The sequence below is a fragment of the Urocitellus parryii genome, chromosome 7, assembly GCF_045843805.1.
Source record: "Urocitellus parryii isolate mUroPar1 chromosome 7, mUroPar1.hap1, whole genome shotgun sequence".
In the NCBI taxonomy this organism is placed as follows: domain Eukaryota; kingdom Metazoa; phylum Chordata; class Mammalia; order Rodentia; family Sciuridae; genus Urocitellus; species Urocitellus parryii.
Window position 1 is genome coordinate 135,000,557 of NC_135537.1, and position 14,683 is coordinate 135,015,239.

The following is a 14,683-nucleotide window of genomic DNA, read 5'->3' on the forward strand; positions in this document are numbered from 1 at the left end:
GGACAGGCTGTTGCAGTCGGATCCTAGTTGGTGTCTTTCCTTGGTCTGTAGGATAGTAGATAGATGAAGATGTATGGACTAGTGATATCTCCTAAAATGTTTTAACAACAAGTAACAAGGTACTAACTCTAGTGCTAGGTATTTGAGTTCTTTTCCACTAGTTACAATCTTCAGCTGTACTAACCTGCCTGCCATTTCTCACTCTTAAATGCTTCTTTTAAAAATTTGTTTTAATTAGTTACACATGACAGTACAATGATCTTGACAATCATACATTTGAATTAGATGGGATATAATTTCTCATTTTTCTTGAAATGCTTCCTTTTCTTCCTTAAAACACAAAACTTTTTTTATATGTTAATGACATGTTTGTCTCTTAAGAAATATATGGAACGCTTCATGCATTTTATCTTGGTGCAGAGGCTATGCTCATCTTCTCTTTATCATTTGGATTTTAGTTCATTTGGATTTAAAGCACTATTTCAAATATTTATGAGAATCTACTCTATGTCAAATATTTTTTTCAAGTTTGCTTGGAACAAAGTACTAAACAGAATAACAAAAATTAAGAGCACCAGAAAAGTCATTGTAGTCTCTTATTATAGATTATGACATGTACTTTGAACCAGAAACCCACATATGGTGCTGTTTTTCCCATAGACATGATTCACAATTCTGGGAATCAAAGGGATTATAACAGGATGTCTTTCATTATTAAGCCAAATAACACACTCACAGAATTTTTGCTTCCCACCACCACAGTTTGGGGCTTTGTTGGTTTAGAGATTATAGATTTTACTTTCTTTCATAGCCTGTTAATGCCCCTCCCCACCCAATTTTTTTTTTAAAAAGCAGAAATGTGATGGACATCATTATCCAAAGTACATGTCTGAAGACAGGAATGGGTATCAACAACATATTTTATATACAACAGGATATATGAAAAATTGTGCTGTATATATTTAATAAGAATTGTAATGCATTCCTCTGTTATTTGTTTTTAAAAAAATCAATAAAGAGACTTGAGACAAAGTCTTATGTGCAAGTTTGAGGATTATATCTCATTGTGAGAAATGAGAAATAGAGGAATATTAAATAGGGAAGAAGATATACCCAATACTAAGAAGGCTTGATGACTTGGCTCCATTAAGAGTGACTGAAGCCTGTATTCATCAGCATTTAGCACCTGTAAGAATTGATATTAACTCCTCTGCACTTACCAGTTCTGCATATGTGAGAGTTGAGCTGTTTTTTACATGATATTCCCTCCATGGAATCAGAGGGACCTCATGGCAGGACATAAGGAGCATATGGAACATGTCTGAGGTAATGCTGTCAGACTAACTACACAGGCTAGTGGTTGAAATCTGTGCAGAACTGCTTACTGCAGCCATGTCTTAAGTAAAAGATGATGGCTGAAAGAATTTGAAGTGGTACACAAGAAGTGTCTGCTATAATTCCCAAGGAAGGAATGCTTCTGCCAAGAATGCTTCAGTGGTTTCATTCTGTCTGTTAGCAATTTAGGGTTCTTTATGTCACTGAACAACAGACAAATAATGAGAGTTAGTATATTGCCTGCAGCAATCCAATCCCAGTTAATAATGGAAATTTGCCTTTTTCTACATAATGAGGAAAGGAAGAGACCATTCTGATATCCAGGAAATTCTGGGGGAGGGTGTCAAAAGTAAACGTTAATGGGAAATTATTATAGTAACCCAATAAAGGGGAAAAATACTGGGGATTCAGATTCCCTAGGAATGAAGGTTGAATGTAGCTAATTATGAAAAAGGAAACATGGAAGAGATTTTGAAGAAGGAGTTATAAATATCAATTATAGTTTCATGATCAATTGCAGGGTAAGGAAAAACTGGCTGCAAGATAATCTGACAGAGACTGGTTGGGAGCATGGTGGTGATGGGTGCTATTAAAATTTTTCTAAAGAGGTAAGGAGCTAGAATTAACTCAGTGGGATGCAAATTTGGATTTTCTTTTCTATTTTGGCCTGAGGAAAAATGGAACAAAATTTGTGAGAGTCCATCTTTTATCCCTGTTCTTCCTATATGTCTACATGTCTTTGGGTTATTGAATTCTAATCCCTGTAAATAAAGAAGGCTTATTTCACTCCTATAGTGTGGTTATGAGGAGTTCAGTTGTAGTGAGAGATTCTTTTACCTTTGAAAAATTCTCGAAATATGTGTCTTTCATGGTGTTATTCAACTCAGAGATTACTTATAGCTTCTTGTCCAAAGGGTAAAACATCAACTCTTATGCTCCTGAGATATTCACAGTTTGGCTTTTACTTAATTTATGGTTTCTTCAAATACTATTCTTTATCTCCCAAAATATAGACTGAAGTTTTACAAGACTACTCCATTCCTTAGGCAGGCAGTGAGAAAGCATGCGTCATGGAGCTTTTCTCCATCCCCACCTTTCCCCAAAGTATAGTCAGATGTGATCAGTGGCTGTAATCAGTCAAAAATACAAGACTCTGAGAGAACTTTTCTAGGGAGGTACTGCGTAATTATTTTGTTTTTAATGAGTTCCTCCAGGATGTGGACTCCTCTGGGATGCAGAGCCCCTTAGGCCCAGGGATAAGTATATTGAGAAATGTAAGCAGGTGCGGTACAGACATGGGTGATGACTACAGAGGCTGTGACTTCATAGCCCATAATGAATGAAGGGGAGCAATATCGTGGCTCTGGGCCCTAGAGTCACCCTCAGACACTCTGGGTAAGTAGTCACGAGGGTGAATGAGCTGGTGTCTTAGTGTCTGTCTGCCTGAGGCTCTTGATTCCCCAAGTTGTATGATATTCAGGATATCTTTTTGTTTTAAAGATCAAAGAAGTTGATTATTGGGAGAAATGTGCGCGGCAGGGTCTCATTATTCTCTGCAACTCTCTTCAACCATTCTAGTTGTGTATACATAGTGAGATTACAACTAGCAGGGCAAGGGTTTTTTAAATCTTATTTAAAAGAAGTGTGCATTTGTGCTATTTCAAACTAATATGAATTCTGACAAAGAGGTGGCTTCACAGGTCAGTTGGCGTGTTCACTCTCAACTCAGATTTAAAAATCCAAAAATCTTTGAATATTTTAGTATAAGTCTATCTCACTTGATATAAATAACACACAACCTGAGAACTGGATTTGCAACACAAAAAGATGATTTTGTGTATTTCCAAAGGGGTCACCTTTTGATTTCTTCCAGTGAGTGACTCTCCTGTTTTGTTCACTATGTGGCTTTAAAAGTTGCCTCAACTTTTCAGAAGTATGTGCACAGCATAAACCAAAGTACACTTGCATTTTTATTAAAGGTGTCCCCAAAGCTTTTCAGTCATCACTCTTATCATTTTTCACAGCTGTCTTCTTTTATATTTATATATATATTTATGTAAAAATATTATATATTTATAGTATATTAGTAAAAATATGTATGTTAGTATGTATTAGTAAAATATATATGTATTAGTATACATATACATATAGTATTAGTATACATTAGTATACATATACATATTAGTATTAGTAAAAATATATTTTTACACACACACACATATATATATAAATTAAAATATGTGTATATTTTAGTTGTAGGTAGACACAATACCTTCATTATTTATTTATTTTTATGTGGTGCTGAGGATTGAACCCAGTGCCTCACAGATGCTAGGCAAGTGCTTTACCATTGAGCAACAACCTCAGCCCCACACAACTATTTTCTTAAAGGAAAAATTATAACAAAATTCTCCTTCATCCATCAACATTATCGACCATTCAACAGTAAATTCTTACCAATAAGATTTTAAACACACTGGGCTCAGAGCATGTGGGACTCCTGAAGCACAAGAGGCCTAACATCATTTTCCAGGGTAGAGATTTCTAAAACAAAAGCAAGATAAAGTCCACAGTTGACTTAAACTGTATGATCCAGATATAAACAGGACCCTGCCCCAACTACAGGAGATATGAAACCAGGGTTGCTGGTACATGGAAACAAGAACCACCTTATGAGTGTAGAGTACAAGGTAACCTGCTGTAAGCATTTTCCAGCTTCCTTGCAAAATAGCCAGCAAGAGCCAGGAACCAAGATCCAAATAGGGAGGCAGAGGGTGGTTACAAACTGGCCCTCAACAAAGAGGGCTAAGCATTCGAGCTGCTGAGAGGTAGGGAGAGTAGCTTGTTCTTTCCCACCCATGATAGTGATGACATGGGAGTTAGTGGCTCCAAGCACTTAGAATGGGCAAAGCTATTCCAAGTCCTTTCATGAACATGTACTCCTAATTCCTGTCACAGTTCCACAACGGTGATTATGATATGTCTTGGACACTCTTTAAGAACTGAGAACCCCAAAGATGGTTTTGTGTGTGTGTGTGTAGGTTATATCCATTGATATTTACATGGTGGTCTGGCCACCACTGCCCCAGACCTGAAAGCACCCTGCTCACAGGCACCGAGGGCCAGGGGCAGAGCCAAGTGCAGGAGCCGGGCCCAGCCTCAGACCATGTCTACTTCTCACAATGCCTTTGAACAGAAAGTTTGCAGATTCTTCTCTGAGCACAGCCACCACCCTCCCTTCCTGCTCTTCCCATTCTTCTCTTCAGGATACTTCTTCAGGTATGATAAATTCCTGTTTTCCATCAATTTTCCACGTTGTAAAAATATTCTGACTAAATTTTCCCACTTAACAATTTTTTTTTTATTAATGATAGTATTCGTTAGTATTACTATGCAGTGTATTCTCTCAAGATTGTATCATTTAGCATACTGATGTGTCTATGAGATAGACATTTACAAAGGTTCTTTATCTTTGTCTATATAATTGAATTATTCAAGGAGCTTTAAAAATGCCATAGTCCCCCTCAGAGAGATTTTGATCACATTTGATGGGGGATGGCAAAAAAATTGGTACTTTAAAAATAAATATTAACTATCCACAATAAGAAAAATTAAAAATTTACTTTAGTGTTAATTAAATCTTACATGAAAAAATAAAAATGTTTGATGTTATTACTCAAAGTATAGTCTGTAGATCAGTAGAGAGTTAGCACCACCAAATGTGAAATTTTATCTTTTAAAATGTTGAATTTTAAGCAAGTCCCACACAAAAACTATTAAATCCAAACCAAAATTTAACAACCATGTGCTTCATATGTTAGATTGCCATTTTGGAAGCACTGTCTTTTGTGAGTCTAATATACAGTCTGGACTCAGAAGTACAGACGTAGAGGTGAGAAAGATGAGAGGTGGCATTATGGGAGCAATAAAATGCTTATGCCCAATCAGTGGCACCATCTGAGAGTGATTCTGTACTTTGTGATTCCAATTAAGACCCCTGAAGCCAAAGATACATCCCACTCATTTCCCAGGAAAGCAACATTCTCAGGAATTAGGTGTATAAAATTTCATTGATCACTTTCCTATCTGAAATACCTGTATATTATGGCAGATGTAAAAACCATTAATGTGACTATGTTAGACATCATCAGCAGGGTGAAAATTCCATTAATTGGATTCAGTATGTCTGTTTAGGGAAGGAACTTCCCATGTACCTTAATGTCCCCCTTCATTTTCCTTATCTTTGAGGTACTCTGAGTATGGATATCTGGAGAGGAACTGGAGTGAGGTCTCAAATGTAGAAAATATCCTCATTACTTTAATTCTCCCTAAATTGCTAAACCTCTCTATTGGATTAACATTTTTCACACTGATATCAATGAGTTATGTGAATAACAACACAAGAAGCAAAATGTCAGTGTGGTGAGGATAAAGACTAATGTGATAGAGTTATCTAATATTCTACATGGATCTGAAGCCATGTATTCTGTAATAAATGGTCAAAATCTAATGTACACAGTTTAAGCTAGTGAGTTCCTCTGGGAGGATGTAGGTAGGAGTAGTGATTCTAACCTCAAAGGGAATTTGTTGCCTTTGAACTTTTCCTGATTTTATTATTTATTATAAGCTTACAATCAAAATAGTATTTTAATGGATTATTTTTAGTTATACATATATTAGGATTCATTTTTGATATAATTAAAAAAGCTTGGAATATTTTGCCCTAATTCAGTCCCCAGTGCTTTCGTTTTTCTTCCCCACTCTGACCCCTGTTCCCTTCCTGTAAAGGAAACAAAAGAAGATGTACAATGTGCAAGGCTGAATGGCAGAATGCTCCTTGTCCAAGCTGCCAGCTTTATTTATATCAATAGGTTACATTAGGTCACTGGCATCAGTAGTACCTTATTGTTCATTATGTCATTAGGCAGGTTTCAGAGTTAGCAGCATTATGCAGCTTATTCCTCAGTTACATACTATAGTTGCAATGTTAGGAGCTTTGTGGAGCTCTCAAGAAAGTCCATTGTTTAAAGTTACTGTTATGTGGACAGGTTCAGGTGCAGCAGAGCTTGGTGAAACATTGTGGTTGTTTAAAAGAGAGTTTCTTTATTTCTAGGAGCTGTGTGCCTGAGATCAAGGGGGAGGCTGATAAGACTCTAATATAGAGCCTTCTCATGCAGAGCATTGCTACAGCAGCCAGGCATTTCCTAGCAGCCAGGCATTCAGTGCCTTTGCACAGAAACTTCCTTAGCCATCAAGCATGCCATAGTCATGAAGCTGTCATCAGAGACCCCAATCCCAAACACAGAACTCTTACATCTTCTTTCTACTCTAATGATTTCTCTGCTATTAACCTATAGTTGTTTGTTTTTCTTTTACATTTTTTTAGTCATAGATAGACACAATATTTTTATTTATTTATTTTTATGTGGGGCTGAGGATTGAAGCCAGTGCCTCACACTTGGGAGGCAAGCACTCTACCACTGAGCCACAACCCCAGCCCTTGTTGCTTGATTTTTAAATTAGTGCTTTGTGGATATACATAATGGTTAGATACACTGTGGTATATTCACATATGTACATAGGAAAGTTAGGTCAAATTCATTACAAAGCTTCTGTGAATTTTGCTGAATATATATCTCAGCCTTAAGGACAGCCAACAAATATACATGAAACACTGGCCATATTCTGGTACCATGCTTTATATTGGCTCTGTTGCTGTCATGAATGTAGACATAGTCTTTCCTGCATGGAGTTTATGCTCTGGTGGGAAGTCAGCTAAAAATAAGAGATTGATGAGTGGGATAAGAGTGGGATGAAATTTGAGGGAGAGAGAGCATGGAAGCAGGGAGATGAAACAATAGGCTGTTCTAAAGTCCAGACAAGGTATGTCCTCAGCCCGGTCCAGATGTGGCAGTTGGGATAAAAGGTAGATGAATTAGAGAATTAAGTGGTATGCTGACAGTCTGGTCCAGCTTGTGGCACTCGGGACAGAGTAGATGAATTAGAGAATGAAGTGGCAGAATCTATAGGGCTTGCTAGGTGAGCTGTTGATGGAGAAGGAAATGAACAGATACAACACAGCTTTTGGGTGTCTGACTTGAGCCTGGATTTTTTTTTTATTGAGGTATGAGAGACTGGAGGAGTGGAAAGGGAGAGGGTAGAGTGCATCATGAGTTTCATTTGGGATCTGTTGAGTGGCAGATGGTTGTGGTATACCCATGGGAAGCTAATCAGTAAGCTGTTGGTGACAGGGAACTGAAGGCGATAGAGCTGTTCATCATCTGTTTAGATGGCAGTTAATGCCATGAGATTAGTACGTACAGGGCTATATCTACAGAATTATAAGAGAAGAGTGTTTAGGAAGATCTCAGAAACAGTGATATGTAAGACTCTGTCAGAGAAGAAAGCAATCATAATTATTGACAATAAATGTCCATGGAAGTATCAGAAGAACCAAAGTGATCACACAGAATCTAGTAGATGAGATAATTTCAGAAGGGAGAGAAGAATCAGCATTGTTACATTCAATGATAAGTGAGGAACCTAAGTCTGAGAGATGGCTTGGATTGAATGGTGTGTCATAATCTCATTGTAGATGTGGTTTTGAATACTGAGTGCATGATCAATGAGATCAAATACTGCAAAGAGACTGCATATCATAGAAATAGGTTTGGCTTATTATTTATATTTTAAAAGAACCCTATTATTTTCTCTTAAAGATACTGGAGATAGAGCATGATAGGAAGAAACCAATCTATCATCTCAGAATTCCTCCTCCTGGGCCTGCCCATCCAGCCAGAACACCAAAACCTATTCTATGCCTTATTCCTGGCCATGTATCTTACTACTGTCCTCGGGAACCTCATCATTATTGTCCTCATTTACCTGAACTCCCATCTCCACACTCCCATGTATTTGTTTCTCAGCAACTTGTCCTTCTCTGACCTCTGCTTTTCCTCTGTTACAATGCCCAAATTGCTGCAGAACATGCAGAGTCAAGTTCCATCCATCCCCTATGCAGGCTGCCTGACCCAAATGTACTTCTTTCTGCTTTTTGGAGACCTGGAAAGCTTCCTTCTAGTGGCCATGGCCTATGACCGCTATGTGGCCATCTGCTTTCCCCTACACTACACCACCATCATGAGCCCCAAGCTCTGTCTCTCCTTGGTGGTACTGTCCTGGGTGCTGACCGTGTTCCATGCCATGCTCCATACCCTGCTTATGGCCAGATTGTGTTTCTGTACAGAGAACGTGATCCCCCATTTTTTCTGTGATATGTCTGCCCTTCTGAAGCTGTCCTGCTCCGACACTCATGTCAATGAATTGGTGATATTCATCACAGCAGGCCTCATTCTTCTCATTCCATTTGTCCTCATTCTTCTTTCCTATGGGCGCATCGTGTCCTCCATTCTCAAGGTTCCTTCTGCTCGAGGTATCCATAAGGCCTTCTCCACCTGTGGCTCCCATTTGTCTGTGGTGTCGCTGTTCTATGGGACACTCATTGGACTCTACTTATGTCCATCAACTAATAATTCTACTGTGAAAGATACTGTCATGGCTCTGATGTACACGGTGGTGACTCCTATGCTGAACCCCTTCATCTACAGCTTGAGGAACAGAGACATGAAGGTAGCGATGGGAAGAATCTTTAAGAAAATTCCCTTTAGCCTATGATGGTAATGCTTGGGAACATTGCATCATTTTCTGTTGCAAATGATGATTTTGATATATTGATATTGATATTTGAATGCTATTCCAGACCTTTCTTCCTTTAAGAGAAGTTACTATTTAAACATAATATAGGCATAATTATCCAGTAAATAAGACAACTATAGTTGATGTGTATTTTATATAAAAGGTTCTTTTTTTTTTCTTAGAATCTCTATTTGTTAAATCTAGCTGAGGGTGAGGAGGCATAAGGTAAAAAACCTTTTAATTGAAATTTCTCTGTGTAACTGTTAAGCCACTAATTAACTTGTGTTGTTTTTTTATAAGCACTGTCTTGAAAAGCCATATCAGTTATAAGCCATATTTGCTTCAAATGATATTCTCTCCTTTCATGCTAATACTAAATCTCAATATGTGTACTATTCCTTATTTTAAATTTGACTTTCATTACTGAATAAAAAATTTCTTTTTTTCTTTCTTAGAAGTGTTCACATCCTTGTTTCTCTTAATCTTTTTAAAAAAGCTTCCTTATTTTTCATGCCTTCATTGTATTTTTTTTAACCTGATCTTAACCTCAAGTGAACTTTCAGTTTGCTCTGTTATAATAGTTTTGTTTGAATTTATCTGAGAACTCTGTAATGTCTGGGACCCTGAACATCATTCCTTTAAGCATGGAAGGAATATTTGAAGGATGTTTAAGAAATTCAGAGTTTGCTTATCAACCTCACTCTTTGATGATCTCTTTTTCCTCCTTGGTATTTTAAAAATCTATCATTAAACTTTACATCTGTCATGTTATTTTACTATTGTGAAGATTTAAGCATGGAAGGAAACTACTACTGTTAAAGACTGAAAAATGTGGAATTTGAACTTGCCAAGGTTCCAGTGTGGCAATGAATTATCATCCAGTTTTAATTTGTTATTTAATACTGATTACTGACTTATTTTAATATTCTCATCGTGTTGTTAAAGCTACGCTAATTGCTATGATGGATAGGCTCTCAAAATTCAGTTAGCACTGAAGTGTGGGAGTCACATGTTTCATGCTATCCAGCTGATGAAGGCACTGTCATCTTCAACATATGGTTTCCAAAGGCACCTCAAGTTTTGCCATTCATTTGGGAAAAGATAATGGGTAGAGGATTACATAGAAGAGTTTTATAAGCCAGGCCTAGAATTGCATATATCATTCTGATATACATTTTTCTCTCCAGAATTCAGCCATATTCCTCAACTGAGATGCAGTTTTGGGAGGTAGTGAGAGAATTTTTTTTTCGCCTGAATTCTATTCAGAGAGTCAAGATTTTTTATGGTCCATTTTTTTCCATTGAAAAATAATAATTATACAGAATAGGGGGATTCTTTGTGGAACATTTGTATAAGCACATAACAAAATTTGATCAGTTTTATTCCCCAGTATAGCCTCTTCCCTTCTTCTTTTCCCTCTGATCTTTTCCCTCTAGCCTAGTAATGTCCCTTGTATTTTCATGATGTCCTTTCTTTTTTATGTAAAAAATGAGATCAAATACTACAAAGAGACTTTTTAATTTATATATGACAGCAGAATGCATTACTATTCCTATTACATATACAGAGCACAGTTTTTCATATCTCTGGTTATATACACAGTATATTCACACCAATTTGTGTCTTCATACATGTACTTTGGATAGTAATGATCATTACATTTCACCATCATTAATTACTCCATGCCTCCTCCCTTCCCCTCCAACCCCTCTGCCCTATCTAGGGTTCATCTATTCCTCCCATGGTCCTGCTCCCTATCCCACTATGAATCAGCTTCCTTATATCAAAGAAAACATTTGGCATTTAGTTTTTTGGGATTGGCTAACTTCACTTAGCACTCATTATCTTCTCTAACTTTATCCATTTACCTGCAAATGCCATGATTTTATTCTCTTTTATTGCTGAGTAATATTCCATTGTTTATATAGGCCACATTTTTTATATCCATTCATATATTGAAGGGCATCATTATGTCCTTTCTTACTCCTTATTTTTATACCTTTATTTATTTATTTATTTTTTGTGTGGTGCTGAGGATCTAATTCAGCGCTTTGTATGTGCTAGGCGAGCACTCTACCCCTGAGCTACAACCCTAGCCCCATATTACCTCTTATTTTCTGTCTTTTGCATATGAGAGAAAACATATGATCCTTGACTTTTTGAGTCTGACTTAATTCACTCAACATGATGCTCGATTTTCCTGCCAATGTAGGAACCATGAATTTTTGCCTTATGTTTAGGTGTCTTGCTACATTAACTCAGGGAAGTTATATGAAATAACTAATAAAGTCCAGAAAGGGAGACTAAAAGGAGTCACTAAACTATGTACATTTGGCTAAAGATACCATATGATTTATTGTCAAAATGTATATGTTTCTAAAATTTTTATTGTATAATTATAGAATCGCAACTTTAAGACAAATCACCAAAATGTCATTTGTACCTCTCCCAGATTACCCTAATGGTATAATTTTACACACTAGACTACATTATCAAAACAAACAAATTGATGTTTGGTGCAAGGTAATTAACTGAACCACAGAATATACTTGGATTTCACCAGTTTTTTTCATGCATCATTTTACAATGTGCCCTTCTCTGGAGTTTATGGTATTTATCTCATGTATGGATTCATATAACTCTCCCCACAATCAGAAGCTTGGGTTGAATAGTGTACAACTAGATATGAGGGTGAATTCATGGTTGATATTACGTGTCAGAATGAGGAGCTTGTGGATAAGTGGGCACAAAATAAAAAGGCATTTTTTATTTTTGGTATAGATTTATTAGAATTCTTAAAATGAAATATAAGTTTTAAAATTGTTTATGTTTAACTTAAATGTTTAACTGATACTTTAAAGCATAAAAATTGTACATAATAGCCTGGGGTGGTGATACATGCCTGTCATCTCAGCTACTTGGGAGCCTGAGGTAGAAGGATCACAAGTTTGAAGCCAGGCTCATAATTTAAGCAAGATCCTGCGTCAAAATTAAAAAGAAAGGGCTGGGGAGTGGCTCAGTGGAAAAGTGCCCTTGGGTTCAAACCCCGGTACCAAAAAAATATTTATGGTGTATCATGTAATGTTTGGATACATATATTTATTGTGTAATATTTAAATAATGTCAAGGGGCTGGGGTTGTGGATCAGTGCAAGGGTGGGTTCGAGTCTCAGCACTGCATATAAATGAATAAAACAAGTCTATCAACAACTAAAAAAATTTTTTTAAAAAGTCAAACTGAATCCTCAAATATTCATCATTTCTTTATGGTAAAAATATTCAGAATTCTTTTTCTGTTTATTTTTTTAATTCACAGTACATTATGGTTATCTATAGTCACCAGAGCATCTTACTCCTAACTATAATTTAGTACCTACTGATCAATCTCTCCTCATCTGGCCCTACTTACTCCTGTCCCTTGCCTCTATTGATAAATGATTTTATATAATTATGGGTTACAGTGTGAAGCTTATAAATACAGTCATACCGCACATGATGACATTTAAGTCAATGATGGAGTAAACATACAAGGGTGGTTCCATAAGTCTATATTATTGAATGACATCATAGTTGTGTTAGTGTAAGTATATTCAATGATGTTTATCATTGTTAGCACAATGATGAAGTTGCTAACAACACACTACCGAGAACATGACCCAGCAAAGCTGTCTTTAAGAATTCAGAATTTATGGGAAAATATGAACTTTACTAAGTAAACAAATACTAGACCTGCCCTATAGAAAATACTAAGGAAAATTCATTAAATGGAAACAAAAGTCTACCAGTTAGTAGCATAAAACTTATAGGAGTTTAAAACCCAATGGTATAAGTAATACTGAGCAATATTCAGAATACTCTGAGACTGTGAAAGCAGTTAAGTAATTTTATACCTAGTACAAAGGGCAAATAACACATTATTAATTGCAGCAATCATTGAAATAAACTGTCAAAAGATATATATTACAAAATGATGTAAATTCAGACATTAAAAACTCAAAATGTAAGAGTTTCAGTGTAAAGTTGTTATTTTCAATCCAAATTAAGTTGCTGTCCATTTGGAATCAACTATTACAAATGTAAGATCTTTTCTGTACCCCCAGTGGGAACAGTAAGGGAAAGATCTCTATGAGACACACAAGAGAAAAATAAAAAACATTCAAAACATACCACTCCAGAAAACCATAAAATCACTAAGGAAGGCAACAAGAGTGGAAGAAGCATAATATCTACAAAAACACTAAGCAAATACCAAAACAATAATAGTAGTGAGTCCATATCCATCAATAATAACCTTGAATAAAGAAAATAGATTAAATTATTTCAATAAAAAAGACATTGAGTGAATGTACAAGACAAAAAGCAAATACACAAAAAACCAAGACCCATCTCTATGCTTCCTATAAGAAACACTTCACTTTTGAAGACACACTGAGATTGAAAGTGAAAAGATAGAAAAAGATATTCTATACAAATATTTATGCAAAAAAGAGGAGAGAGAGCAATATATTTATCTGACAAAATAAACATTAAATAGACACTATCAAAAGAGATAAAGGACATTATGTACTAATGTAATGATCAAGTTGTCAAGATGTTATAACAATTTTAAGTATATATGGAATAACAATGGGACACCTAACAATGTGAAGCAAATATGAAAGATCCTCTCATTTTAGGCCCTTTAATAGGTGATCTCAGCACAGCACTTTCAGTATTGGACAGTATCCAGACAGAAAATAAGGAAAACTGGACTTCAACAACATTTTAGACAAAGTGGAGCTATTGGACATATAGAGAACATTTCATCCAACAGCAACAGAAGGGATGTTCTTCTCAAATGCACATGGAACATTCTCCATATCATATGTTAGGATAAAACACATCTTAGCAAATTTAAGAAGACTGAAACCATACAAAAGGCTTTTTCTGAATACAATGCTCTGAAACTAGAACTCAATAATAAGCGATTTCAGAAAATTCACAATTACATGGCAATTAAGCAGCATGATTCTGTGCAACTAGTGGGTCAGTGAAGAAATTAAAAGGGGGAATTAAAAAATATCTTGAGGCAATGAAAACAATACCTTGAGGCAATGAGAAAATTATGGGATGTAGCAATAACAGTTGTAAGATAACAGTCCATTGGAATAAACACCTATATCCAAGAAGAAGGAAAATAAACTACTTTATACTTCAGGAAAATAGGAAAAGAATAACAAATCTTAGCTTGTTAGCAAAGCAAGGGTATAATATCAGATCGAAATAAATGAAATAGAGGCTAGGAAAACAATACAGTGAAACAATATGTCAAGGGTTTATTTTTGAAAAAATAAAATTAACAGACAATTAGCAGTCTAGACTGATGGAAGGAAAATGAAGTGAATCAAATAAAATTAGCAATGAAAAAATAAACCTTATAACTGCCTCCTCAGAAGTACAAAGGATCATGAGATGGTTATGAACAATTATATGCCCCAAATTGGATACCCCAGAGGAAGTGGTAAATTGCTAGACACAAAGAACCTACTAAGATCAAATCACAAAGAAGCAAAAAATTTGAAAAGACAAATAATGAAGAGATGGAGTTGATTAAAAAAAAGTCCCATCAAAGGAAGGCCTAGGACCTAAGGGTTCCACTGTTTGAATTCTACAAA

At 35.9% G+C, this 14,683-nt stretch overlaps 1 protein-coding gene and 1 non-coding gene across 2 annotated transcripts; one reads left to right on the forward strand and one right to left on the reverse strand.

Annotated features, from left to right (window-relative positions):
• Nucleotides 1-381: 381 nt before the first annotated feature.
• On the reverse strand, nucleotides 382-486 carry LOC113186514 (U6 spliceosomal RNA). Its single transcript, XR_003301297.1, has one exon. It is a non-coding gene; the product is annotated as a U6 spliceosomal RNA (small nuclear RNA).
• A 7,584-nt stretch (nucleotides 487-8,070) lies between these two features.
• On the forward strand, nucleotides 8,071-9,009 carry LOC113186458 (olfactory receptor 1468-like). The gene has a single exon (XM_026393921.2). The coding sequence runs from the start codon at nucleotides 8,071-8,073 to the stop codon at nucleotides 9,007-9,009; it is 939 nt and encodes a 312-aa protein (XP_026249706.1).
• The last annotated feature ends 5,674 nt before the right edge of the window (nucleotides 9,010-14,683 follow it).